A 26843-nucleotide genomic window follows, 5' to 3' on the forward strand; every position below is an offset into this window, starting at 1 on the left:
TGATTTCCCATGGTTTATTTCTTAGATATGGATAAAAGTTATCTTGTGAGCTTCGTTATAATTAGGGATAAGTGATTTATAACTAGAAGTGTGATCCAACACAGAGTTTGTGGCCATATAGTTCTAGGCTTTAATTAACTACATATCTTTCTTCATATTTTCTAATCATCAAAATTGATGGATTTTGAATTTGGAGTTTTCTAGTATTATCTTCTTTTTCTACTAAAAACAATATTGAGTTATTTTGGTATGAATTGATCCCCGAACTTATTTTTTTTGGTCTGAAAGAAAAGGAGAGTTTTTTTGGTATGAATTGATCACCAAACTTATTTTTTTGGTTTTATAGGGGCACAATGTAAATTTTTTTGGTCTAAAAGGTCATTAAACCGGTTATTATAGGTTGACAGAGACTAAAAGAGTATGTCATATCCTAGTTTAGGGACCTATAAAACCCGACAAAAACTTTAGGGACTCAATGGGTAAAACCTAGAAAGTACATAGGGCACTTATGTCATTTCCCATAATTTTTAAATATCCCTTATCAAATTTTTTGATATCACCATGATGCAACCTATCAATTTTTTTGGTCCGGCACCAAAACTATAAATTTGATCAAACCATAGGAACCATTTCTGTCATTTACTCTAAAATTTATTTTGTAATCTCCTTTGTGATTGCAGTTATATTTTGTTTTTCAGTGATGAAATCATAATATAATATTTACATTTTATAACTTTTGATTGTGTTTCAATGATTGTGGTTATATTTTGTTTTTCAGTGATGAGATTATAATATAACGTTTACATTTTATAACTTTTGATTGTGTTACAATGGTAGAGCGTCAAATTGTGAGTTGGAGAATATAATAGAGAAGTTGTCATAATACTCATAATCAACCCAAAAAGAAATATAGACAATAAAGGCACTGCGCTTTAACAATCCGTCTATTTTAACCAACATATTTACAACTGCATCAGTAGAATTTTATTTGAATTCACGGTTTAATATTTAGGGTGTTCGATAATGAACCTGGCTGTTGGTGATGGCGTGATGCATATGTGTAAATAGCAAGTTTAACAAATCTCGAAGCATCTTATTTTCTTTATCAATAGAAACAGATGTACAAAGCTCTATTTGTGCTTTGTACATAAAGGCTTGATAGACATACATAGCACACATGTAAACGCATAATAACATGTACTGTATGTATTTTTAGTCTTGAAATTATAATATATCTAACGTCTACATTTTACATTAAGATACTAAATTTACAAATACAAAAAGAGTAGAAAGTAGCATTTGTCATAATCAACCGAAAAAAATACATCTAAACAGGTTCAGTTGACAATAAATGTAACAATCGTTGTATTTTAACCAATGAAATTGAACTTAATTTACATTCAAAGGTTAACTATTTTTTTAGTCGTTCGATAATGAACTTACCTGCTGGTGATGCACGTGGCAATGGTAAGTGTAGCAAATCTCGAAGCATCATAACTTCTTCAGCAACAGAAACAGAATCATCGAGCTCGATTCGTGCTTTCTTAAGCAGAGGTGACTTAGCCATGATGAGCTTCAGAAATTCCATCTCAGGAGCATAGTTATGGAAACTTGTTATCTCCAGTTCTTTAAGATGATCCAAGTTCAGGCCCAAATAATCTTGAATATCAGGCAAGTTATCGAATGCTTGTTCAACACACCGCCGATCATGGTCCCAACAAATCTAAATCAGAAAAACATGTCAAAATTTTGTAAGTAGAATCATGAAGATCTAATATTAATTAAAACCATATGTGATATTTTATATAATTATATTTACCTCCACTTTGATCTTCTCCAAATTTGGAGAGCTGCTGATCACACATAGAACAAACGAAAGCTCAAGGAAACACACACCGAGATCAAGTATTCTCAAGTGGACTAGTGAAATGGGGAGCGTATGTGGCATACTATTACTACCTGCACCCAAGTGCTTTAACCAAATACTAAAACTAAGATTAAAAGTTTTAAACATAATGAGATAAAACAATCAAGTTAAGTATTAGTTACCATGATAAACAACTGCATGATTTCCAGAACCTGAATTGAAGGTAAACATTTAAACAGTTCGACCAATTCACACTCAGTAAACACTATCGGCTCATCCCTAATCTGTATCAAATTAAATACCTTTGTAAGATGGTATCAACTGAAAGAGCTTCTTCATAAGTAGTAATATGGACCTTACCAAAGTAAATTCCTCAAGCAATGGGCAGCTAGTAAGGAGTTGTTGAAGCATATTGGCAGTGATTATACCATCTTCAAAGATCAGGCTCTTCAACATACTAAATCCATTAAACATTGATGGAACCTCAATTTTACAATATTTGAGAGATAGGTGTTCTAATCCTTGCAATGAAAAGAATGAAAACGGTAACTTGTAATATTCATCAATTGAAGAAATCTCAAAAGTGAATTTCTTGATATTTTTGCTCCGTGAAAGATTAAGTATTATCTGGTCAATCTCATTAACAATTTCTGCATCTGTGATACAAATACAGAGTTCTGATACCAGACCCTTATGTAGCAACAAAACGTGGAAGATGGCATTGATAAGCTTATATTTTTCGATTTCTTCCTCCATATTAGATGATTGTTTAACCAGATTGTCATCAAATACAAGTTTCGGGATGCCTGTCCAGCAATACCTCCATTTCTTTGACAAAATGCTCGTCCTCAATGCATCTCTCATTGGCATAAGTGTCAGAATTTTTTCAATTATATCTTGAGGGAGAGCACTGATTCTATCCCGACTTTGGATATGAGCTTGCATGAGTCCCTCAAGGTTTGGATACTCCACACGGCTGTAAAGTAGAATTCAATGCCAAATAGATTATGTTGCAATGCACTTTTTCCTATATAATATCATCAATTAGCCATTAATTCATATATACTGCATTAATACAATGAAATATGATCTTTGGTTCAAACATATATGAATGGAACGAGAAGACAAATATGCAAATTAATGAAAAACAACTATGCTCAAGATCAATAATACTAGCTAATAAGTAATAACTATCTTATTTATGCTTTGTCTGCCTTCTAGATCAGTTCTAAATTCCTTATTATAACCCACATGATGACGCCATGCATGCCAATGTCTACCCTTATAATTAATTGCTAGAACAAGTTATATGGGATTATGAATGCCTAAAACACACCAACAATTAGGGATTGTTTGATAATTTGATTTCATATTATCAAAGTTAAGATCGCACAACGAGTTATATGTACTTGTATTAAACACGTAAAAATGGAAGTATATGAACTAGGTTTTAAAGTTCAAACAAACCGCATTTTAGTAAGTTAGACGATCTATTAACCGTGAAAACAACTAAGGATCATGAAGTTAAGATAATCGAAAGCATGAAAGCAAACCTGAATTGTTAGCTCTAGGGTTCCGGTGGGTGGGAGTAGAAGAGAGACCGCCGATGACAAAAAGAATGGGAATTGGGATTCGGGAAGCAATGAGACAGTTTATGGCGGGATTTTATAAATATCTAACTGACCCCTCCTTTTTAGATACTATACAGAAGGGCTCCATAAGTTTTTCTTATTTTATATTTTTTTAGAACAATTTATTGAAATCGTCTTTCTCTCGTTTGCATAACTTTTACATTTGGCCCTAAGTGTTTTTACACTCGGGATGGTCCCAAAGATGTCATTTTATTTGGTTTTTCATCCCTTATAGACATGAAAAGACAATATTGTCCCTTATCTATTTTCTTGTTCACTTTTTTTTTTTATTTTTTTTTTTATTTTTATAATTGATGTATTATTTATTAATAAAAAATAATTTACAAAGAAGTGGGTCTAATGGTGGTTAGTATAAGTTAATTGTGGTGGTTGTTGGATATTATCAGGAGGTTACCTGGAGGTGTTGTTGGAGGTGAATGGGGTTACAAATGGTCGATGAACGGAGGTTGTCGGAGGTGGAGGGGAAATAAATTAAACCAAAATAAAAAATAAAATTAAAAATAAAAAATAAAAATAAAAATAAAAAAACAAACTTCAACCACCATAGCCATAAATTAACACCCTAAATCTACTCAGAATTATTGCAAATCGACGAAAAAAAAAAAGAAGAAGAAAAAGAGAAGAGTACATTCGTGTAATAGGTGCCAATATTTAATTAGAAAAAACACAAACCCTAAATCAGAATTTGCATCACTAAACAGTTTGCTGATATGTGTGTGGATGAAGTAAGTTCTTTACAAACTGACCTTAGGCTTGCAATTGGAAATGAAGTATGTTTGAGTACTATGGCTCATTGGGTTTGCATGGTTTCTCTAAAGGTGGCGTAAGAGGACAACTTACATGTTGTTCAGTTAATAAGCCTGAAGTAGTTTTTTTTATGATTAACTTTTAATAAGTATGTTTAGTAAGTGTGGCTTTAGAGTTTGTAACCGTTGGTTGTTTTAGGCTTTAAATATCCATTTCATTCATCATTTGTAATCATCAAATGAATCAAGAAAACTTAGAACTTTGTTCATCCTTTCTCGAATTATTGCTTATAATTCAGATTTTATCATTGTTTGGGACATGTTCTCATTCATGGTTTCGATTTCAAGTCAATATGTCATTGCTTGTTATCACGGTTGGCAGATTATAGGTCTAATATGTTAATCATTATATCCTTACTTTACTCGTTTTTATTTCTATTATCAACAATCTGCTTTTCTTTTTAAACACTCTAAACTCATATCATTTATTGTGGTGGGTTTATTTCACACGGAGAAAAGAGAAGAAGATCGATGGCATAGATGGTGTTAACAAAATTGAATCTCGTACTAGAAATTATTGCCCAAATCGATGTGCAGTTGGGCGGAGATTCTAATGGGTCCCAATGTCCCTTATGCTGGTTCTATGCCATAAATTATTCAAGATCTTAAGAAGTCTTCTCGTTTCTTGTTTCCAACCAGTAATACTTTTTCGTTCTCTTAATCACTTTGAGTAAATTAAAAAAAATTAGAATAGTCTTCTGCTTAATCTTGAAATTCATTCTTCTTAATCATCAAGCTTGAAGGTTATACATGGATTAAATTCTCAAGCTTCATTGGTGCAAATCAAACATTTTTTTTTCTGTCCGTCAGGTGTTCTATAAAATGTCTAAATGAGTTTGTCAACCATTTTAAGACTCAATAAGATGTAGAGTCTCTTTTTGGTGTTGTTTTTCATTATGCACTTCAACCTTTTGTTGGAGTGTCACATTTTACTTTGGATTTATGCTTATCATTTCAAGCCCCCCCCCCCCCCCCTCTTGAAATTTTAATAAGATTTGTTTGTGTGTGTTTTGATGGGTTTTGGCCATAAGAACATCTTATGTGCTCATACAAACCCTAATGCTTGGATCTAGGTTTCTCTATTGTACATGCAATTCATCCAAGACTTTAAACCCTAGATCTAGCATACAATTAATCAAATTAACTTATGAATGGGGTTTAGATCTTACCTTGATTGTTATGTAGCAATAACAATCCCAAATCCTCCTTGTAATGACTTTAGAAAGCTTAGAGTCACAAATGTCACTCCTCTAATGGTTCACAAACACCAAGAGCAAGAGGATGAAAAATAAGGAGAGTGGAGGCTGCCCAAAACGTGTGGAAACCCTAAGGATTCAGTTGCCCACGTTTTTGGTGCCCAAGGGGTCCTTAAATAGTGAGGCTATTAGGGTTATCTAACAAGGAAACGCTAATTTGGATGCTTAAGCCCTAAGCAACCCATGGACTCCCTCCTTAGAGGCCTAGGACGATTTCTAATGGGTTTCCCCATAGAATTCGTCCACCCCTCTAATATGGAGTCCATTAGCTCAATATTTAACTATCACACAATTGATAGTTCTAGTCCCTTAAGTTTAACTAATGTCTTTTAGCCACAAACTTAATTCTTATTAATTCTTGACTAATATTAATTAAACAATATGATTTCTCCTTTAATATATTATTCTCATAATATATTAATAAATCATAATTAATCCTCTCTCTCCATAATTCATCCTATCAAGTTGCTTTGGTGAAGGCAACCCAAAAGGACCATGCACCATCGGGTCAAGTACATACCAAAATAGTTATGGACTTAGACACTAATCCAACAGTCTCCCACTTGGATAAGTCTAATAACTATTCTGCGTATGACTTCAGATCCTGATCTTGCAATCGTAGCTTTCCAAAGCCGCTGTCAACTCTGATCTTATCAGATACGCGTGTCCTTTAGATAAGGGATCATATATTCCTCCATTCTAGATATCGTATAGATATGAGACATGAACTTAATCACTCTCTCTATACTATTTCCCAACTTCCGATTTATGACGAATGACATTAGACTACAATTGATCACATCAAATTAGTCCCGGCTCGGCCAAGCGCTTAGGTGCCATCACTAAATCATCGAGGGGCCCAAAGATATCGCTTTTATCCTACCTTGGATAAAAGGAATGGATAAACTTTGACTCAATGCTCGCTTGCACTCACTTACCGAATTACACACAACAATATGTTTTATAACACCAAGTTACTGGTGCGTTTACATATTATCAATGTGCAACCGACTCGTAAGATACAACTCACACATCTCGGTTTCAAGAATATAAGATGTTATCGTCTCACCAATCACTCGTGATATAATTAATGAAGTGATCCAAGTGAGTGTGGGTTTAATCCAATGCTCAAATCATATTCATAAGCACTCATGAACGTTGCAGCAAACAATTGCTTATGTCTAATACACTTTAGACAATCCACACACCAATTCACGACAGTCTTCATTCATACCTACTTCCAACATATGAATGACTGTGGCCCGTTCGAATAATTTGACTGTTCTGAACCAATTAAATTATTTAGGAATTCAAAACATGAAAAGTGAAACACAAGAATAATACTAATCCCATATGGCCTCAAACCTTTGAGTATAAACAAAACACCTTTTAATTATCACCATATCGATTAATCATTATTTGTTGTTTCGGGTAATCAACTTCTTATCCTCAGCCTCTCGCCCCTATATAAGGATACGATATTTCCGATTCCTACACCTTTTTCACCCCAAATTTCACACTTTTTCACACCTTCTACCCCCACAAACTTATTTACAACCCCCTGAAGCCCCGGTATCATATTCAACACTTAAAAGATATCCTGAGACGCAAGAAGTCAATAAAAATAGAGTCTTTCGATTTCCAAATCCGAACCCTCACAAGGCCCGATTTTCAGAAATAAAGCTTTTCTAGCAACGAAGTGTTACTCAATTCTTCACTACTATCAAGTGAGTTTATACCCCTATATTTTCACTATTTTTATAATGTTTTAAGGGGGAAAATACAAGTAAAATACAAAGATTTCTCGTATGAATAACAAAATTTTGATTATTTAGTTTATGATTATTATAAACAAACTATTTTACCGGTTCGGAATTTATTACAATAAGAAGCAACTAAACTATAATAAGTATAGTTTAGAGAACACATTCTTTGGTTTCAAGTTTCAAAGTACATAAACATAGTATAATACAAATAGAATACATGATAAAACAATCATCATAAAACAAATGGAATACTTTACTATGAAATAAACATATAAAACAATCATCAGAAAACAAATGAAATACTTTACTATGAAATACACATATAAAACAATCATCAGAAAACAAATGGAATACTTTACTATGAAATAAACATATAAAACTATATTTTATATAGTTTATGAAACTTACTTTTAGTATAGTTATCACGAAGTAACTTCTTATTATTCTACATGTAATTATCAATATAGCTTTTGTAAGACACACTTCAAGTACTTATTTAAGTATAAAACAAAAGTCCTGAAAGTTATAACTAGGGTCTTCTGGAGGGAGAGCGTACTTGTGTATAGATCTATATGGGACTAACAATCTCACACCAGAACTGCTTGCGTAACACTTGTGTAAAACAAATTGATTTTAGTAGACTTTTTTTTTTGCCAAAAACCAATTTGAGCAAAATACATGTAAATGGAAAAAAACACAAAATCTCACCAATTAAAAATCATATAGCATATTCAAGATTTTAAGCTTCTTATCCTCATATGTAATCATGAGGAGGAAATCCCCTAGTTTAGTTTAAAGAAATAGTTGAAAAAGCACAATTGTTGTGACCAGAAGCCTCGTTGACAATCTTTCTAGGTTGTTGGAGTTCTTGAGTAAAACAAAAAAAAAAGGTTATATGATCAAAGAATAAAGAATTAGCAACTTGCCAAAATTATTTGAAAATAAAAATCCAAACTTGGGAATCAAAAGGAAAATATGAACCTGGGAAATTGGCAAAATCTCAGTTATGAATTTGCCATATTCCTTGTAACCATGAACAACAAAAAACTATTACACTAAATTGGTTTTTGGCAAAAAAAAGTCAACTGAAATCCCATAACAAAACCCCCAGGTGCCACTGCCATGAAGTATAAAACTTCAAATAACTGATTTTAGACACCTATACAAACCAACTAAGCCTTAAGGAAAATTTCATTAGTATGAAGCAAGATTTGGTCCTCAATCCAGACATTGGACTTGCTCTATAGGGGTGCCAACCACCTTTATCTTGAAACAACTATAGGAGAAATACGAATGATTTCCAAGAACCAAGCACATTTGGAAGATAAGAATGATGTCGAATAAGAAAAATGCATCTGTAAACCTTGAAAAAGCCATATGCATCAGATTAAAATACAATCAAAATAGGATTTTTGTGTACAATGGAGATTGGAGAGAGGACAAGAAAAAGGAAACACAAACCTGATTTACACACAGATGCACACGAGTAGACATATATGCATACCTACATACACAAATATACACATTTGCAAGTGCATACACATATATATATATATATATACACATAAATACAAATAGATACACACTTACACACACTATTACAAGTTATTGTTAGCTCTAATGATGTCCCCAAAGCCATAAAATGCTTCCTTTAAAGTGTGATAATTAGTCTGATAAGAATGACCTGCAAAGACTAAGTGAATATTAATACATGATCAGATCTCCAGGGCGGTCCAAACGTATATGCGGCCCTGGGCGAAAAGAAAAAAAAAAGCCCTTCAAAGACAAATATAATAAAGATTCTAAAAAAATATCATTTATTCTTCACTATAGACATGTTCAATTAGTAATAACAAACAAACCAAATTGTTTATATTTTGAGTTAATTTGAGTTTGAACAAACTTTAGGGCTTAAAAATCAATTAGGTAATAATTTTTCTTTATATATATACACTACATAGCCCAAAAAATTTGGGCCCTCTGGAGACGTAGGCCCTGGGCGGTCGCCCGGGTTGCCCACCGTTTGGACCGGCCCTGTAAATCTCCAAAGAAATAAATATAAACACACTAAATCGACCAAAAATGAAATAAAATATATTCTTCTTCGCTAAAGAAGAGAGAACAAACTCTGTGTGTGTGTGAGAGAGAGAGAGGGAGAGAGATAACTGCGACCGACGTACGTCCTACCTTTGGCAATTAGTGGTGATGTTGATTGTTTTTGTTTCTATAAGTGTTGGTCCATGGTGGTGGAAACGACTGTTTAGGAGTTTTCTTTGGGGAGAGACCATAATGGTGGTGGTGACTGGTGTAATAGTTTGGTGTTGTTGGTGTGATTGTGGCTAATTAGGTTTAGAGAGAGTGGAGAGGAGTTGGATTTAAGAGAAAGAACATAAACATATGAAAGGGGATGAGGTAAATCAGAGTGGAGAAAGGAAGGGAACATACCCACATAACCTTTTTACTCCTTGTTACGTATGTTCATCAATATATTAACATACCTCGTGAAAACCCTAGAGCAAGAAAGCCTATGAATAGTGAGTAGAGAAGATTATGAAGAAAATGTATATCTTGAATTTATCAGAGATGAAGACGAAGGGATGAGGGAGAAATCAGTGTTTTCAAATTTTGGGTTCATTTTCGGAGAAAAAGGCGGAGACCAGGTTAAGATAAGCAAGAGATAATATGAAATACGATCTTTTATTATTGCATTACATGTTTATACATGTTGTATTATTTTTTGTACAGTTTAATTTAAATAGGGTTAAGTTTAAATTTTAATATTATTTTATTGGTGATTACTTATATTATTAGCTTAATGGTTTGAAGGTTTTAAAAAAAATATTATTATTATATTTAATCTATGTTTAGAAATAATATGATTTCTTTTATAAGATAATAAGATATTTACAAACACATTTTAATATATATATATATATATATATATATATATATATATATATATATATATATATATATGGTTATGTTATTTTGTTTCTTACATTTATTGTGTAGTAAAATGCATAGATCTGGACAATCGGATGAAATATAATCAATGTTCATAATTTGAGAGTCTATGATATTACAATGGGATAACATAACATAACCATATATATATATATATATATATATATATATATATATATATATATATATATATATATATATATATATATATATGGTTATGTTATTTTGTTTCTTACATTTATTGTGTAGTAAAATGCATAGATCTGGACAATCGGATGAAATATAATCAATGGTCATAATTTGAGATTCTATGATATTACAATGGGATAACATGTACGATATAATCATACAAATTTCAGCATAATGGTATTTTGGACAATTAACTATATCTAAAAAAGGAAATTTTCGGATTTTTAGGGATAATTAATTCTCCTAATTTTAAAAATCTGAAATTTTTATATTAATTCAATTTTAATTCTAATGTAATTTGTAAATATAACCGATTTTATTCCTTCATAATGTTTTTTTGTTACGATGATATTTTTTCATAATTTTATTCTATTTGAATATTATTGAAGAATAACATAATTCCTGAATCCCCGGTTGAAGAATAACAATATTCTAATATATTCTTACACATTCAAACTTAAATTCAAATTTTACATATTCTAACAGACTAATAGTCTTATACATTTTAATATAATTATACATATTCTAAAAGAATATCAACAAAAATGAACAAAATTCTTAAAAAATAACAACATTCTTAAATTATGAGTGTGATCAATCTTTTATTTATTCTTTAAGTTATTCCTATCATGCCTTCAACCCATTATTCCAGCCATTCCTATCACAAATACAAAAAAAAAAAAAAAAACCGAAGAACGGTTAAAAGCATGTTATTTGCAAATTATCTCACTTTATATATTATGACAAAATACGTATAATATGATAGAATCTATATAATACATTCCGGCAGAATACGTAAAATATATTCTAACAAGATACATAAAATACATTTTGTTAGTTAGAGCTTTTAATCGCAAAATGTTTTTAATTTTCCTATCCTGACAAAAAAATACATCAAAAAACGACAAAAAGTACATCACAAAATGTTTTTAATTTTCCTATCTTGACAAATAAGGAGATTGAAATTTAATTTCGTCAGAATAATAGGCATCAAATTGATGAGTGTTACTAACCTCATTCTAAAAGAATATTATGTTTTCTCATTCTATTGTTTATGTTTTGTTATTTGGTTATGTCCATCAAAGACCTATTGAACACATACAAGCATGTATATACACATCAGATATTGTCAAGTGAAACACAAGTAGCAGAATGCATTTCGGCTAGAATATACATAGGATGTAATAAGATAAAGTACAACCAAACACACTAACACACTAATCAAATTCACCTAAAATCAATCATATGCAAAATCAATCATGAGATAATACACATCCAACCCCACCAATCAAACAAATTGTATATATTATATCAAGTTCTCTTTTAGAAATTTTCACATACACCTTACATGCAATAAGATAAAGTGTAGCCAAACACGCTAAAATACTAATCGAATTCATCTAAATTAATCACATACAAAAAGTATCATGAAATAAACAATTAGATTTAGAGAAATGGGAAAAGGGCAAAAGGGGAAAAGTGCTAATGCTTACAGAAGCAACAATATTGTACTCCTCAATTGTCTTGCATCTGAATAAGCCACCAATTCCTGTTAAACGAAACCAAATATTATTTACAACCCAAAAATCTAAAAAACCAAGTCAATTAAATTAAAAACAACCATTACAAACTTAGGGATATTTATTCAAATGAATTATAAATCAAATTCATCCACCAATTAATAGTTACACGTAGAGGATGTAAATCAGCCAAAATTACATTAAAAATAAGTGGCATAAGAAATTAATCTACAAACAGTAGCTCACCATGGTGGTAGAAGCTGGCTGACAAATTGAGATACCCAAGAATAGGTTAGAATTAATAATGAATGAAGAAATTTAAGAATTGATTAGAAAAAACATAAAATACACGAGAAGAGTTAGTCAATTCAATTAAAAATCAATTAAATATTCAAGAATCATAAATCATACACCATACTCACCTGGTAATTGGTTCGAATAAGTGGTAAATATTGTTGATTTTTTTTCTCGCAACTATCGAACACAAATGCATGTGTCTTTCATATTCAACACAACAAACATTAAAAGGGGTAGGGGTTCCTTTATTGACGATGACAAACTGGTGAAGGGGTTGGTCTTACTGATAGGGTATTAAAATTGATTTCCTGACGGTGGAGAAGGAGAAGGAGAAGCGGCAACACAGGATGATGATGATGATGATGGATGAAAAGGGTCGATGAAGAAAATTGAACATTTAGTCTATTTGTTCCATATTCAACCTACGCATTCATTCTCTCTCTTTTCTTTCTACAATTGTAACAACCATACACATATCATTCATTTCATCAATCGATTTAGGGCTTGAATACGGTACAAATAAAGAAGACAGAGAGAAATGGTGAAATCGATCTATAGGGGTGGTGGGAAGCGGTGAAATCGATTTGGGCTAATGTTCTATATTTATCTTTGCTTTTTGCATGATATAAGGAATTGTTGTTGATCTACCATAATTAACTATGCAAAGACTACTATAATACCCTTAAATGATTTATTTAATGATTTATTTTTTCCTAATTTCCTATTGGTGCATTCATGTAAACAATAGTTGCTAAAAACATTTGAACATAGTTATATATATATATATATATATATATATATATATATATATATATATATATATATATATGTGTGTGTGTGTGTGTGTGTGTATGTTTGTATTCCTTTTTCTAAAATATTTGTTTGTATATATTTGTATATATTTATATGCACACAACTATGTATTTCTTTTTTATTGTTTGAACGTCCAACTACGTATATTTATATATTTTTAAGCACATATTTTTACATAACTATGTTTTTATAAATATGTATTTAAAGTAAAAAATATTTTTATAAATAGGTATTTTGCATATAAAAATATTTTTTTTAAAAATGTTTATATGTAAAAATATGTAAAAAAAATTAAATTCGGGATGAATTCGTAATAAAATTTTAAAATTTTGGCCAAATGTATAAATTTATGACCAAATTTATAATAAAATTTAAATTGTAGGCGAAAAGTATAAGTTTTGAAAATGATGAATTGTTGATGGATAAAATGGTTAAAATAAGTACACATGACAATTTTTATTACTTAAATAAAAAGATATATAAAAATGAATAAGGTCAAAATATATAAGTTTTTTATGGAGTTTACCGCTATGTTTTGTCACCAACTAGAAACACACCATATGATCCACCATTCCCTTACATGATTTTTTTTTTTTTTTTTTTTTTTTTTTTTTTTTTTTTTTTTTTTTTTTTAAATTAAAGGGTTAACCCGAAATTCTAACTCTTTATAATTATAAATGGGTTGGATTGTGTTCAAAATTTTCACCGAGTTTAGTTAAAAACCTTGGGCGGGCATTTTTAGAAATTTTAGGTTATTGCGACGGCAACAGGCGGAGGGAGACAGCGAGACGAAGCTTGGACGACGGTGAGATTGGGGAGGGCACTGCCACGGTGGGCGAGGTAGCAGCCGCAGGCGGTAGTCTGCTCCTCTTTTACTGATTTTCTTCTGTATGCACCTCCCTTTTTTTTCCTTCTAGTTTGCCGTAGACTGTCTCCATTCTTAGGGTGGTTTATTTGTGTTATAATAATTTGTTTTTATTTAGGAGTCGGATTATTTATTTGATATTCTTTTTAAAAAAAAACTCAACATTTTCAATTTTGCTGAAGTTATAGTTGTCTTAGCTATTATCATATCATATATTAGGCAATTGTATAATCCATGAGTTGCGATTCTAACAACTTACTTGTGGAAATTATGTAGTGTATCTTAGATATCAAAACTGTTCTGACTTTTCCATAATCCTCAACTATTTAATATTTGGAATGAATGTTATGCAATTAAATATATAACTTTTTTTTAAATAAAAGTTCTACTTTGCAGCCTTGTGGAGTGTGAGACATGGAGGAAATGGCGAAAGTTCAATGCAAAAGTTTGGATAGAATTAGCGTTCTTCCACAAGACACAATTGAAAACATTCTTACTCATATGCCAATCAGAGATGCATTGAGGACAAGCATTTTGTCAAAGAAATGGAGACATTACTGGAAGGGAATGCCTAAACTTGTATTTGATGACAAGTACTTGAAGGGCATGCCTAAACTTGTATATGATACTCCGTTCTCATATACCTCATCAAGTAGCAAAGAAATTAACAAGCTAATTAAGAAATATAAGTTTGTCAATGCCATCTTCCATGTTTTGTTGCTACACAATGGTCCGATATTAGAATTCAGTATCTCTATTAATACCGATACAAAATTGTTGATGAGATTGACCAGATAATATTTCATCTTTCAAAGAGCAAAAATATCAAGAAATTCATCTTTAAGTTTTGGTCAAAGTACAACTTCAGTTTAGAATATGTTAAGCGCTACAAGCTACCCTCTATGTTCTTTTCATTGCAAGGACTAGAACACCTACATCTCACACATTGTGACATTGAGCTTCCATTAACATTTGATGGATTTATTACCTTGAGGAGTCTCGAGTTATTTGATGCCAACATCACTGCACAGACGCTTCAACAGATACTTACCAATTGCCCAATACTTGAGGAATTTATACTGGTAAGCTCCATATTAACCACTTGTGAAAGCGCCTTCAGTTGAAACCTTCTTACAAATGTATATTGATGCAGATGGGATGTCAAAACGACTCTACTACACAAGGAGACAAGTGTACATTTCTTGAGCTATCAGAGCGTTTACCTTTGGTTCAGGTTCTGAAAATCTCTAAGTCTTATATCAAGGTAATAAATACTTAACTTGATAGTTTTAGAGTAAATTACACAAATGGTCCATGTGGTTTGGGGTAGTTTACGTGTTTTGTCCCTTTTTAACTCGGAAGGTGGCTTTGGTTTGTTTTTTTGGTTCCTGCCACTCTTAAAAAGACTATCTTGCCCTTCCTGGTAATTCTTTTAATTTTAATCTTTTTATTGTTATTTATGTTTTTATCATTAAAGAAAACTCGTAATTAAACCATAGGACCATTTGTGTAATTTACTCATGGTTTTATCTCATGCTAGAATATTGTGTTTTAATTCTAGTTTTTGTATTTGGTTTGATGCAGCAACATGTTACTGCAGATGATATGAAGAAACTCCTCACTTCACTAGTCCACTTGAGGATACTTTGTTTTGATGTGTGTTTTCAGAAAGAAGATGGGCTTTCATATGCTCTCAGTGTGATCAGCAGCTCCCCAAATTTGGAGAAGATAAAAATAGAGGTAGATAGATAGAAACTACATGCAATCACATACATAGTAACAATAGATCTTCAAATCTTTTGACATTTTGTACATGTTTTCTGATCAGCTGTGTTTGAACCATGAGCTCTGTGGTGAAGAAACTTGCAATGACTTGCTTGATCTTCAAGACTATTCAGGCATCAATTTGGATCATCTTGAAGAATTGGAGATAACAAATTTCGGTAACTATGATCCAGAGATGGAGTTTCTGAAACTGATCATGGCTAAGTCACCTCTGCTTAAGAAAGCACGAATCAAGCTCAGTAAATCTGTTTCTGTTGACAAAGAAGTTAAGATGCTTCGAGATTTGCTACGATTAACATTTCCACGTGCATCACCAGCAGTGGATATCATTATTGAACGCTAAATTTTAACTTAGTTAAATTTAAGGATTGTTTAAATGTCTTTTTGGGTTGATTACAAGTATTATGACAAATGTTACTTTTTTACCCTCTGTATTCTTGACTAATCTTTTTGATCCGGAGTAAGAAAACACTAGCGAAAGCTATAAGATGTAAATGTTATATAATGATTGCAATACTAAAAACAAAATATGAATACAATCGCGAAGGAAATATTATAACATGTAAACGTAATGCATTTACATATGTATAACAAGCTACTTTTTGTAAAGATTTATAAATATGTGTTCTATGTTATAAACCCGCATCCATCCGTCTCCAATAAAAATGGTTCACGAAGTCACTCTAATACTACTTGTCCTATTTTTTTTGTCGCTGCATAAACCATAGTCCATATTCAAGGGGATTAGGTACCTGATTATTGAATGCTCTAAAGGATCATCAACAACCATGTCATATTGTTTATATGGATAGGTCAACACCCCTTCAGCATTATCGTTTCCCTTACCGGTGGTGATGGGCTGTATACTTAGTGGTGGATGAAAAGGAAAATTTTTGTGAAGATAGTTTTCAGTAAGCTTTAAATGCTCTTGTTCCTGCTAATGATGGTGACAAGAAAAAAGATAATGGGAAATGGCAGAAAGGGTTGGTTAATGATAGAGTTGGTGAAGATATTGATATATTTAAGATGGTGATTCGGTGAAGATGATTTTTTGATGTGAATCTTGAATTGTGGAAATAATTTTTTGATGTGAATATGTGAGATTTGATTCGTATTTCTGATGGGTATTTTTGTATGATACCCTTTGAAGAAGAGAAACGACAAAGATACCTATGGAGACAAAATTTTGCCCTTTTCTCTTAATTTTATTTTAACTTTCTTCGATGTTTTTGTTTCTTTTTGATGCCATTGTATTTTGAGTTTCTATTTGTAATGAAAATACTCAAGTTACTCATTGTGGTAAAATTTGAGTTTATGTATATCTGCACTTACATTATTAGTTTATGTTCTTTTAAGCCTTTTATAAAAAAGGCAGGCAAAAGATAATGTAAACCTATTAGAATCCAGCTTACAAACTACGTATTAAATTACAAAAAATTAATTAAGATACAATACAAAATAATTAACATACATTAATCAATATAAGTATAGAAATATTACATGATATTAATTAGGTTTATGAATTAACATAAAATAGTATTTTTTTTTAAAACATTTTTTTGGTTACGAAACCAATTATGAAGGAGTCTATTTGGATAAATTTGATTATAAAATGATATTTGGTTACATATGATATTTTGAGAGTTTATAAATGATATAGATGATATATAAAAGTCACCTTCATAAGAGGGTATAATAGAAATTTGATAAAAATAAGAGCTTAAAATGATTAAAAAAATGTTAAAAAAAAGACTTTTTGGGAAATACAATATTTTGGAAGTTTATTTAGGATATATATAATATTTAGAAATTGGGTAGGACAAATATGATATTTTGCTGTTTATTTAAGGTATATATGAAATTTCCCCATTAAAAAAAATATTTGAAAAGATTAACCAATAAAAAGAAAGAGAGCTTCAAGAAAATCTTTAATTTCAGGATCATAATCGATTAAGTCCTTATTATTTTTTTTTATTGCAATTAAGCGAGAAAATGACAACTATTTACAATTAAGTCCCACAAAACGATAATTGTTTGAAATTAAGTCCCAAAAACCGACAACTATTTATAATTTTGGGTTTTTTTTATCAGGTTTAGCCAGTAGTTTTTGGTTTTTACCATGATAAAGTATTAGTGTTTTTTCACAAATGTAATCAAAATTTAAGTTAGTACAATACAAAATATGCACTAAGTTAACCCAAAACAAAATATTAGATAATAGTTAGTCCAAATCCCTAACCTTTGATCATATTTGTGAAAAGCAGTCATATTCGGTTGATGATCGGTTTATTAGGGTAAAAAATCGAAAATTATCGGTTTATTAGGGTAAATAACCTATGTTGCTAGTTTTTGGGACTTAATTGTAAACAATTGACAATATTTTGGGCTTAATTGCAAAAAAAAAAAAAAATCAGAACTTAATTGATTAGAAGATCACAATATAAAGCCTTTCCTAAAATTTATTTGATAAAAAAAATTTAAAATTCACTTTTGAAAAAGACAACCGCCGATAAGGCCATCCGGAGTACACATCACTAACCACTAATGTGGTGGGTGTCACCTCATCACCGCATCCAACCACTAAACACATGGTATACCTACCACTAAAACATCACTATGCATCATTTTTTTATTTAAAATTAAATAAAAAATACAATAAAAACAAAGATTTTTTTAAACCACTTTATCATTCATTAAAAAAGACATTACATTAGTTTAAAAAAAATACAAAAAAACATAAAAATTCCAAACATAAAAAAGGACCATTATTCCTAGTTTGTTTGTCTTTTGTTTTGTTTTTTTTTAAACTAGTGTTGCCACTTTGGAGAATCCTTTAACTTTAGCCAAGCTTCAGGATGTGGAAAAGGTTTGTGGGTTATCGTTGTTCTTTCATATTGATCCATGGTTTCCTTAAGTACATCGAAATTGCTTGACCCACTTTCGTATAGATTGTTTAAAATGTTGTAAATTCCACTGAATTCGCAACATTTTACCCTCAAATCGCAATATTTCGAACAAATTTCGTCAGGATTCGACTTGTACTACCCATTAAACCATAGAAAATGCTTCGAACTTTTTCCCAAAAACAATTAAATGTTTGACTATCTTCATCTTCGGAAATCGAAATTCATGCTTGAGTTAACTTCTCTTAACCCTTTCACTTTGCCTGGGAGACATGGTATTTGGATTTTAAAACAATACAAACATATGTATGTAAATAAAAGAAGAGAAGAATGGTATGAAAAATAAAATTATATGTAGTTGTATTAATATAGGTAAAAATTTATAAAAATTAAAAAAATAAATTCTTCAAAACTAACCCTTGAAAGGCTAGTCTTCCAACTCAAACACCCATTGCATTTGATTCGGCGTGTTATATGGTCTTTACTACCACAATCCACCACGAACATAGGTCACAACGGACACCCGGGGTGGTGTTCGTGGTTATGCTTTGTTGACACCTAGACCATGATTAGCTTCGTCTCTGCCTCTCTAGTTGGTAAAAGCAATCACTTTTTCAAACTCCTTTTTAGCCTTTGGAAACTTTTAGAAAGTAAAAGGACAAAATTCCCCTCTTTTAACCTGTAATAAATATACTGACGTTGCTTAATTCTCCAGCAACCATCACAACTATCCGTGCTTCTTCTCCATCGACTTGAGCCTTTTCTTCTCCATTAGCGCTACCTCTCCTAATCTGTTCATCACCGTCGACTCCATCTTCTTCGTCAATTTTCTTCCACAATCGATTTCCTGATTTCGAACTGCAACAATCGATTTTTCGGGGTAAAAAATGAAGATTAGAACAGAAAGGAGGAGCATGCTTGTTCACCGTCTTGTTTTATATTCCATCACGCCTCCCTAAATCTTCCCACGCTGATCAATAGAAAATCAGCATCCAGAATTTGACATCAAACTCACTGGTAAGTAATTTCAAATTATTGTTTCTAGTATCAGTTGCTGAAGCAATTTATTTGTAGTACTTGTTGCTGAACCGATCTGATTTTCTTTTTGTAATTTTCGCTTAAAGAATGATTGCAAGAAAGGTTCACTAGTTGTTTGATAACAGGATAAAATGCCTGAGAGTGGTGTCTCGATTTTGGGTTTCTGGGTGCTCGTTGTTGGTTGCTGGTGCTCTGTTCATTATATTTCTCTTTGATGTTGTGATCAATATGTATGGCTATTTTGGGAATGAATATTATGCAATTAAATCTCTTTTGTTTTTTCCTTTTTAAATTCTACTTTTCAGCTGTGTGGAGTGTTATTACAGAAGTATACAATCAACAAAGTAATTGAAATAAAACGAACTAAATTATGATATATTTAATATATAAGAATCAATTTACAGAAAACATACTTGTTTGATGATTACACAAAAATATAATCACGAAATTGTAGAGATTGATTCCTGCCTTGCAGTGTCCTAAGACAGAAATTTCCCTGGTAGGGATCTGTCAAGAGGATACAACAATCAACCAAGACCTTCTCTTGGATTTTGACGAAATTCACTATGTTCCCTTCATTGTATGTTGAATACGAATTTATATGAGGAATATTTGTATGGTTAATCTGAACCCGAAATCTGTTGTTTGGTGATCTATTTATAGGTATAGATTGACTGTTTTTCCCTCCAAAAACCGCTAACCGAAAATAACTGTCAAAACAGTTAAAACGAATTTAACAGATTTATATATATATATATATATATATATATATATATATATATATATATATATATATATATATATATATATATAAATGTAACTAGTCAATGAGACCCAAGGCCCAAGGCCAATCTTTTGACCATTAAATATATATATTAATCTAAGTCTTTCAAGACCATTTTGACTAGCCCAATCACCAAATCCAACCCAATCCCTCTAGTCCAAGCCTTTGATCTAATTAGTAAACAACTAGTAGGAGGCTTTTTAAGGGAGTATAAAGTTCCTCTTTCTTCCAATGTGGGACAAGTCCCATAGAGAGAGTTTTCCATTTAACAAAGTTCCTACAATACCCCACATTTTCTATTCAAACTCCAAGAATACCCCATATGTGAATAAAAAATAAGTGAACTTTGATATTCAAATAAGGGAAGTAAGATATGACATGCATCTGAATAGGTGTTGTAAAACTTGAACCTTTCATAGTGAGTACTACTTGAATGTACTTTGTGGGTAGTGAACTAGATTCTTGAACTAACCACTTTTTATAGTAGATTCGAAAACAAGAAGTATCACACATATCATAGCTAAGCATAGATCATTTCTTACCGTTGTGTTCATTTCGGTCGTGAACAATCCTTTCTTCATGAGACTTTTAGAGAGCTTAGCCATATCAGCTCCCAAAGATGCGACCTCACATCCATCTCACATAGGTAATGCTAATCTGGAACAATCCGTACTATTCCACTATAAAAGCTATCAACATTATTAAGAATAAAGAATTCATCTCTATATCATCAACGGAAAAACACAAAATAAATATCATAGGAGTGAGCATACCTTTGTGTTAGTCTTCTTTGAGTCTTCCCCAACTAGTTTTCCAATTGAACCTAAACCATGGGATCGCCAATGTTGCTAGGTTAGGTTTCCGCCAGGTGGTGACTCATTGTGTTGGCTTTAATCCCATTCCCCTCGATGTGAAGAGAACTTGCTCTCTACTGAGGCCTTTTGTCAAGAAATCAACTATATTTTCCTTTGACTTTATGTAACTAATGGAAATGATTCCATTCTTCAGCAAGTCTCTTATGGTAATATGTATGCGCCTAATGTGTCTCGACTTGCCATTGTATATATGACTTTGTGCTCTAGTAAGAGCAGCCATACTATCACAATGTATGCAAATGGCAATAACAGGTTGAGGCCACAAAGGAATACCTTCTAGGAAGCTTTTAAGCAATTCAGCTTCTTCAACAGGTTTCTCTAAAGCAACAAACTCTGCTTCCATTGTAGAACGAGTATTCACAGTTTGCTTAGATGATTTCCAAGAGATAGCAGCTCCACCAAGAGTGAACACATATCCACTTGTGGATTTTGCCTCTGAAGTATTGAAAATCCAATTTGCATCACAATACCCTTCAAGAACAGGAGGATATTTCATGTAATGCAGTCCATAATTCATTGTATGCTTTAAATATTTAAGCACTCTCACTAATGCATACCAATGATCTTTCCCAGGATTGTGGGAATAACGACTCAATCTACTTACACTATAAGCCAAGTCCGGTCTAGTACAATTCATAATATACATTAAGCTACCAAGAACTTGAGTATATTCTAACTGAGCTACACTATCACCTTTATTCTTCTTAAGATGACTTGAAGGATCAAAAGGGGTGACTACCGGCTTGTCATCATAGTGTCCAAACTTCTTAAGTATAATTTCAATATAATGGGACTAAGTAAGAGTATAACCATTTGATCTTCTTTGAACTCTTACACCAAGGATCACATCTGCTACTCCTAAGTCCTTCATGGAAAAGGAGGAGTGTAGCATTTTCTTGGTTTGATTGATCGCATCCAAATTAGTACCCATTATAAGCATATCATCCACATACAAGCATATGATGACACAAGCATTCTTGTATTGTTTGACATAAACAGATTTATCATATTCATTAATTCTAAATCCATCAGAGAGTAATGTGTTGTCAAACTTCTCATGCCATTGCTTTGGAGCATGTTTTAGTCCATAAAGTGATCTAACTAACTTACAAACTTTGTTTTCTTGACCCTTAACCACAAACCCTTCAGGTTGGTTCATATATATCTCTTCATCTAGTTCACCATACAAGAAGGCAGTTTTCACATCCATTTGGTGTATTTCCAAATTGTGAAAGGCTGCAATTGCTACTAATGTGCGAATTGATGTAATTCTTGTAACAGGTGAATAAGTGTCAAATAAGTCTTGACCCTCTTTTTGACGATACCCTTTAGCTACTAAATGAGCTTTGTACTTCTCAATGGTACCATCAGGTCTAAACTTCTTCTTGAATATCCATTTGTGCCCAATTGGTTTTTGCCCAGGTGGCAAATCTACCAATTTCCAAGTGTTATTCTGCACAATGGAATCAATCTCACTTTTGATTGCCTCTTTCCAAAATGGAGCTTCGGACGAATCCATATCATCCTTGTAGGTTTGTGATTCCTTATTCACTACATAGGTCATGTAATCAGGTCCAAAATCTTTGGCTATTTTTCCCCATTTGCTTCTTCTGGGTTCTAAGTTCTCTTCATAAACCTTAGAAGAACTCTCCTCATTTGATTGTAAACTTTTGTCTAGAATGGTATCATTTAGTCCATCATCTAGAGGTCTTTTCCTAGAGCAAGTAACCTCTTTCTCTTTATCCTTAAAAGGAAAAATATTTTCAAAGAATTCGGCCTCTTCTGATTCCATGATGGTTTGGTTATGGATATCATCAACATGTGATTTAAACACAAGAAACCTATAGGCTGCACTATTCATGGCACGACCAAGATAGATGCAATCTATGGATTTTGGTCCAAGTTTAGTCCTCTTAGGAAAAGGTACTTGTACCTTAGCAAGGCAACCCCACACTTTCATCCTTTTATAAGAGGGTAACCTCCCTTTCCACAGATGATAGGGTGATTTATCACTCTTTTTATGAGGAATTCTATTAAATATTGAATTTGCTACAAGACATGCTTCTCCCCACAGATTATGTGGTGCTCCAGAAGTAATTAACATTGAATTAATCATGTTTTTCAATGTTCTATTCTTTCTTTCTGCCACTCCATTTTGTTGAGCAGTATATGGAGCAGTTGTTTGATGTATAATAGCATTTAAAGAACAAAATTCAGCAAAGTCTTTGGATTCATATTCTCCTCCTCGATCAGACCTTAGAATTTTGATCTTTTTGTCAAGTTGATTTTCAACTCCAACCTTGTAATTCTTAAAATAATTCAAGGCTTCATGTTTGGTATTTAACAAATAAATATAACAATACTTGCTGCAATCATCAATAAAAGATATATAATAATTATTTCCTCCTCTTGTAGGTGTTGCTCTAAAATCACATAAATCAGAGTGGATTAAGCCAAGTATTTCATTAGATTTTTCAACTGATTTATGAGGATGTGGTGAAAATTTTGATTCTACACAAACCTCACATTTTATGTTTTTATCTAATGAACATTTTGGCAACATGCCAAGTTTTGCCATTCTTTGAATAGAACGAAAATTAAAATGTCCCAAACGAGAATGACACAAAATTGAAGGATCATGCATATACATAGAAAAGGGGCTAGTAGTGCCCATTATTGCATTAGCATTAACATTGGTTACATCATTGTTTGGTGTTTCAACACTATAGTACAAATGTGACATCCCCATTTTCACAGCCAGAAAAGACCGATTTTGTTTATGCTTTATAAAAATCAGAGTACTTCTTTCAATAATTAATGTTGCGGAATTTGTTCCCAGAAGAACATGTTAATTGCATTATCAAAGCATTTCCGAAGAAATGAATTTTTATTCCTTTTAAAACATTTGGGATGTTATCGTCAATACAGAAACATAAGCATAAACAAAACTTACATTTAGTTACACTAGTGATCTACATTTCTTTTAAATCTCTCAATGTAAGTAGCTTCGTGTCGTCACTTGTGATACAAATAAGCTGGAGTGGGTCAGGTTGGGAAACCTGGTGAATACATAGGGTTTTCAACCCACAATAATATAATTATTATGTTTAAACAATTAAACAATCAACCCAATTACCCTTCCCCATTTTCTTCTTTATTCTACCCTAAAGAATTATCATAAGGGTCATCTCCTATATTGTATTTACCTCTCATCTCTTTACACCATATTCCCTTATATGTTCGTTCCTAAGGCATGAATACATAGTTACAACATCGCCTGAACTCGTAATTCATGGTAAGAGTATCATCACATGAATATGCAGTCACAACATCACCTGGACTCATAATTCATCCCCTACAGGTTATAAGTCTGCTGGGGTTTCCACGGGTTGTCTAGAATAGTCCGTGGTCGCCATCTATACTCTGGTAGATGACTAGATCTCCATATTACCGGACAAGGTTTTGGTATTCTACATCACCGATTCACCATCACCTATCTATCCTCACCTAACTGTCATCACCTATCTCTCATCATTTTATTTCATCACACACCAACTATTTCATCTACCGATGTTTTATCCCAACATATTTGTAGATATAAAATACATATACAGTTTAAATCATTTAAAGCGTGTATAAAAATCTTTCACCCAACATAGACAAGTATTCAGACATTATGCACATATAGTACATAGTTTATATAAAATATTTCATATCTATGTGTAAGATGAAAGTAACTATGCACTCACCTGGTAAGGTGGTGAGTCGGCACTCGGACAACACTTCGTTTCTCTTAAAACAACCCTTGACGAAACCTAGTATCATTACCACTAGAGTTTAGTCTAACGTTTGACGAGACTAATTAATAGTCTAGCTATTATTACTATTATATAAGAGTTAAACAATACTTATATAACCCATAATAATAGCCCAAATACTCCTTATAAGGTCCTAATAACATTACTATATTGAAACATAAGCTATGCTAAAGATATGGTAGGCATAGTTCACTTACAGCCGGTTTTATTGAAAATCGGGCTTCGCTGGAGTAGTGTTTCCGAGCTGAAAGCTCTTATTTTCGGAGCCGTCGGGCGCTCCGGGGCTTCCGCCTCGTGCTATGGGGTTCCCTAGGCTTTTTTTTTTTTTTTTTTGGGGGGGGGGGGGGGCGTCTAGGGCTTAGAGAGAGAGAGAGAGTATAAAGAGAGAAAGAAGTGGGGAAATGTGTGAGAAAAAGAGGCAGCCTCGAGCCTCTATTTATAGGCCTCCAGGGGCATCACCACGTCGTGGTGTTGCGTAGGCTCCAAGTTTTCACCCGGTGCTGACACGTGGCATCGCACACAGGGTGGAAATCAACTGATTTACAAAAATTTATAACTTTCGCATACGAACTCCGTTTTTGAAGTTCTTTATATCCACACGTAGGTAAAAATAAGATCCACAACTCTCGTTTAGACTCCGTCGGCTAATTCTCGACCGATCTTAAATTTAACAGTAGGAGGAGATTATACTGTTAAATGTCCGCGTAAAATTCATAACTTCTACATACGGACTCCGTTTTCGTCTATGTTTTTACCGTTGAGTTCCTATTAATGAGATATTCAACTCTCATGAAGGTTTCGTAAGCCAAAAACCGCTCGAACTAAAATTCGAGTTTCGGGCTGTACACTGCTAAGCCGAATGTTAGAAAAATCATAACTTCCTCATACAAAGTCAGATTTGGGCATTCTTTTTATGGATGTTCTCGGTTTAATGTATACTACAACTTTGGTTTAGATCACTAAGGATAAAAGTCCTCCATCATAAATTCACTATTTACATCTCCCGGTGTTGTGTCGGTTTTGCCGTAAAACTTCGATGGGCCATAACTTCTTTATTATAACTCGGATTTCGGCGTTCTTTATATATACGAAACCCTTGAGACATGTTATACAACTTGGTTAAGATTATTTATTCTAAATAATCTTTTGTCGAAAAGTCATTTTCGACCCTTATTATCTCTAAATTGACTAGCCCGGATCTACAGGCGCTACAACAAAGGTAAGACACTGACTTTGAAGAGACTCTCACTAAGGTATCCCTTTCCAACATACACCCCACCCTTGGTGAGAACAAACTTATCAGACTCAAATACAAGTTTGAAACCTTTGTTACTAAGAATAGGACCAAAAATCAAATTCTTAGTAATTTCAGGAACATACAAAACATCACTTAAAATGAGTTCTTTTTCAGAAGTCAGTTGCAGCTTCACTTTTCCCTTTCCTTCAAATTTTGCAGTAGAGACATTCCCCATAAACATTGGTTCAAAATTCGAGAATTTCTGGTATGTAGAAAACATGGTTTAGGAGTTGCAAATGTGCCTTGTGGCTCCAGTATCAATCCACCAATCCACACAATTGCTAACTATGTTGGTTTGAATCACAACAACAAACTGACTTGGTGATTCAACAATGTTGGCATGACCAA

General features: G+C 32.5%; 1 protein-coding gene and 1 pseudogene across 2 annotated transcripts; one reads left to right on the forward strand and one right to left on the reverse strand.

Moving 5' to 3' along the window:
• Window positions 1-1411: 1411 nt before the first annotated feature.
• Window positions 1412-2938, reverse strand: LOC145098179 (F-box/FBD/LRR-repeat protein At1g13570-like). The gene is made up of 4 exons (XM_079035842.1): window positions 2934-2938; window positions 2223-2843; window positions 1820-1991; window positions 1412-1723 (listed from the first exon to the last, which is right to left on the reverse strand). The coding sequence occupies exons 1-4, from the start codon at window positions 2936-2938 to the stop codon at window positions 1412-1414; spliced, it is 1110 nt and encodes a 369-aa protein (XP_078891968.1).
• Window positions 2939-13715: 10777 nt separating this feature from the next.
• Window positions 13716-16275, forward strand: LOC145101277 (F-box/FBD/LRR-repeat protein At1g13570-like; annotated as a pseudogene). The gene is made up of 5 exons (XR_013705568.1): window positions 13716-14018; window positions 14392-15077; window positions 15149-15259; window positions 15580-15735; window positions 15824-16275. The product of XR_013705568.1 is annotated as an F-box/FBD/LRR-repeat protein At1g13570-like (transcript).
• Window positions 16276-26843: the final 10568 nt, after the last annotated feature.

Source organism: Lactuca serriola, chromosome 4 (genome assembly GCF_051521515.1).
Source record: "Lactuca serriola cultivar US96UC23 chromosome 4, Lser_US96UC23_V15, whole genome shotgun sequence".
In the NCBI taxonomy this organism is placed as follows: Eukaryota; Viridiplantae; Streptophyta; class Magnoliopsida; order Asterales; family Asteraceae; genus Lactuca; species Lactuca serriola.

What these genes read in the sequence shown, in the direction of transcription:
- LOC145098179 (XM_079035842.1), bottom strand. An exon ending in GAGGAATTTACTTTGGTAAG is followed by an intron (nt 1,992 to 2,222) that starts GTCCATATTACT and finishes TTTTAATCTTAG; the next exon opens with TTTTAGTATTTGGTTAAAGC. An exon ending in TGGAGAAGATCAAAGTGGAG is followed by an intron (nt 1,724 to 1,819) that starts GTAAATATAATT and finishes TTTCTGATTTAG; the next exon opens with ATTTGTTGGGACCATGATCG.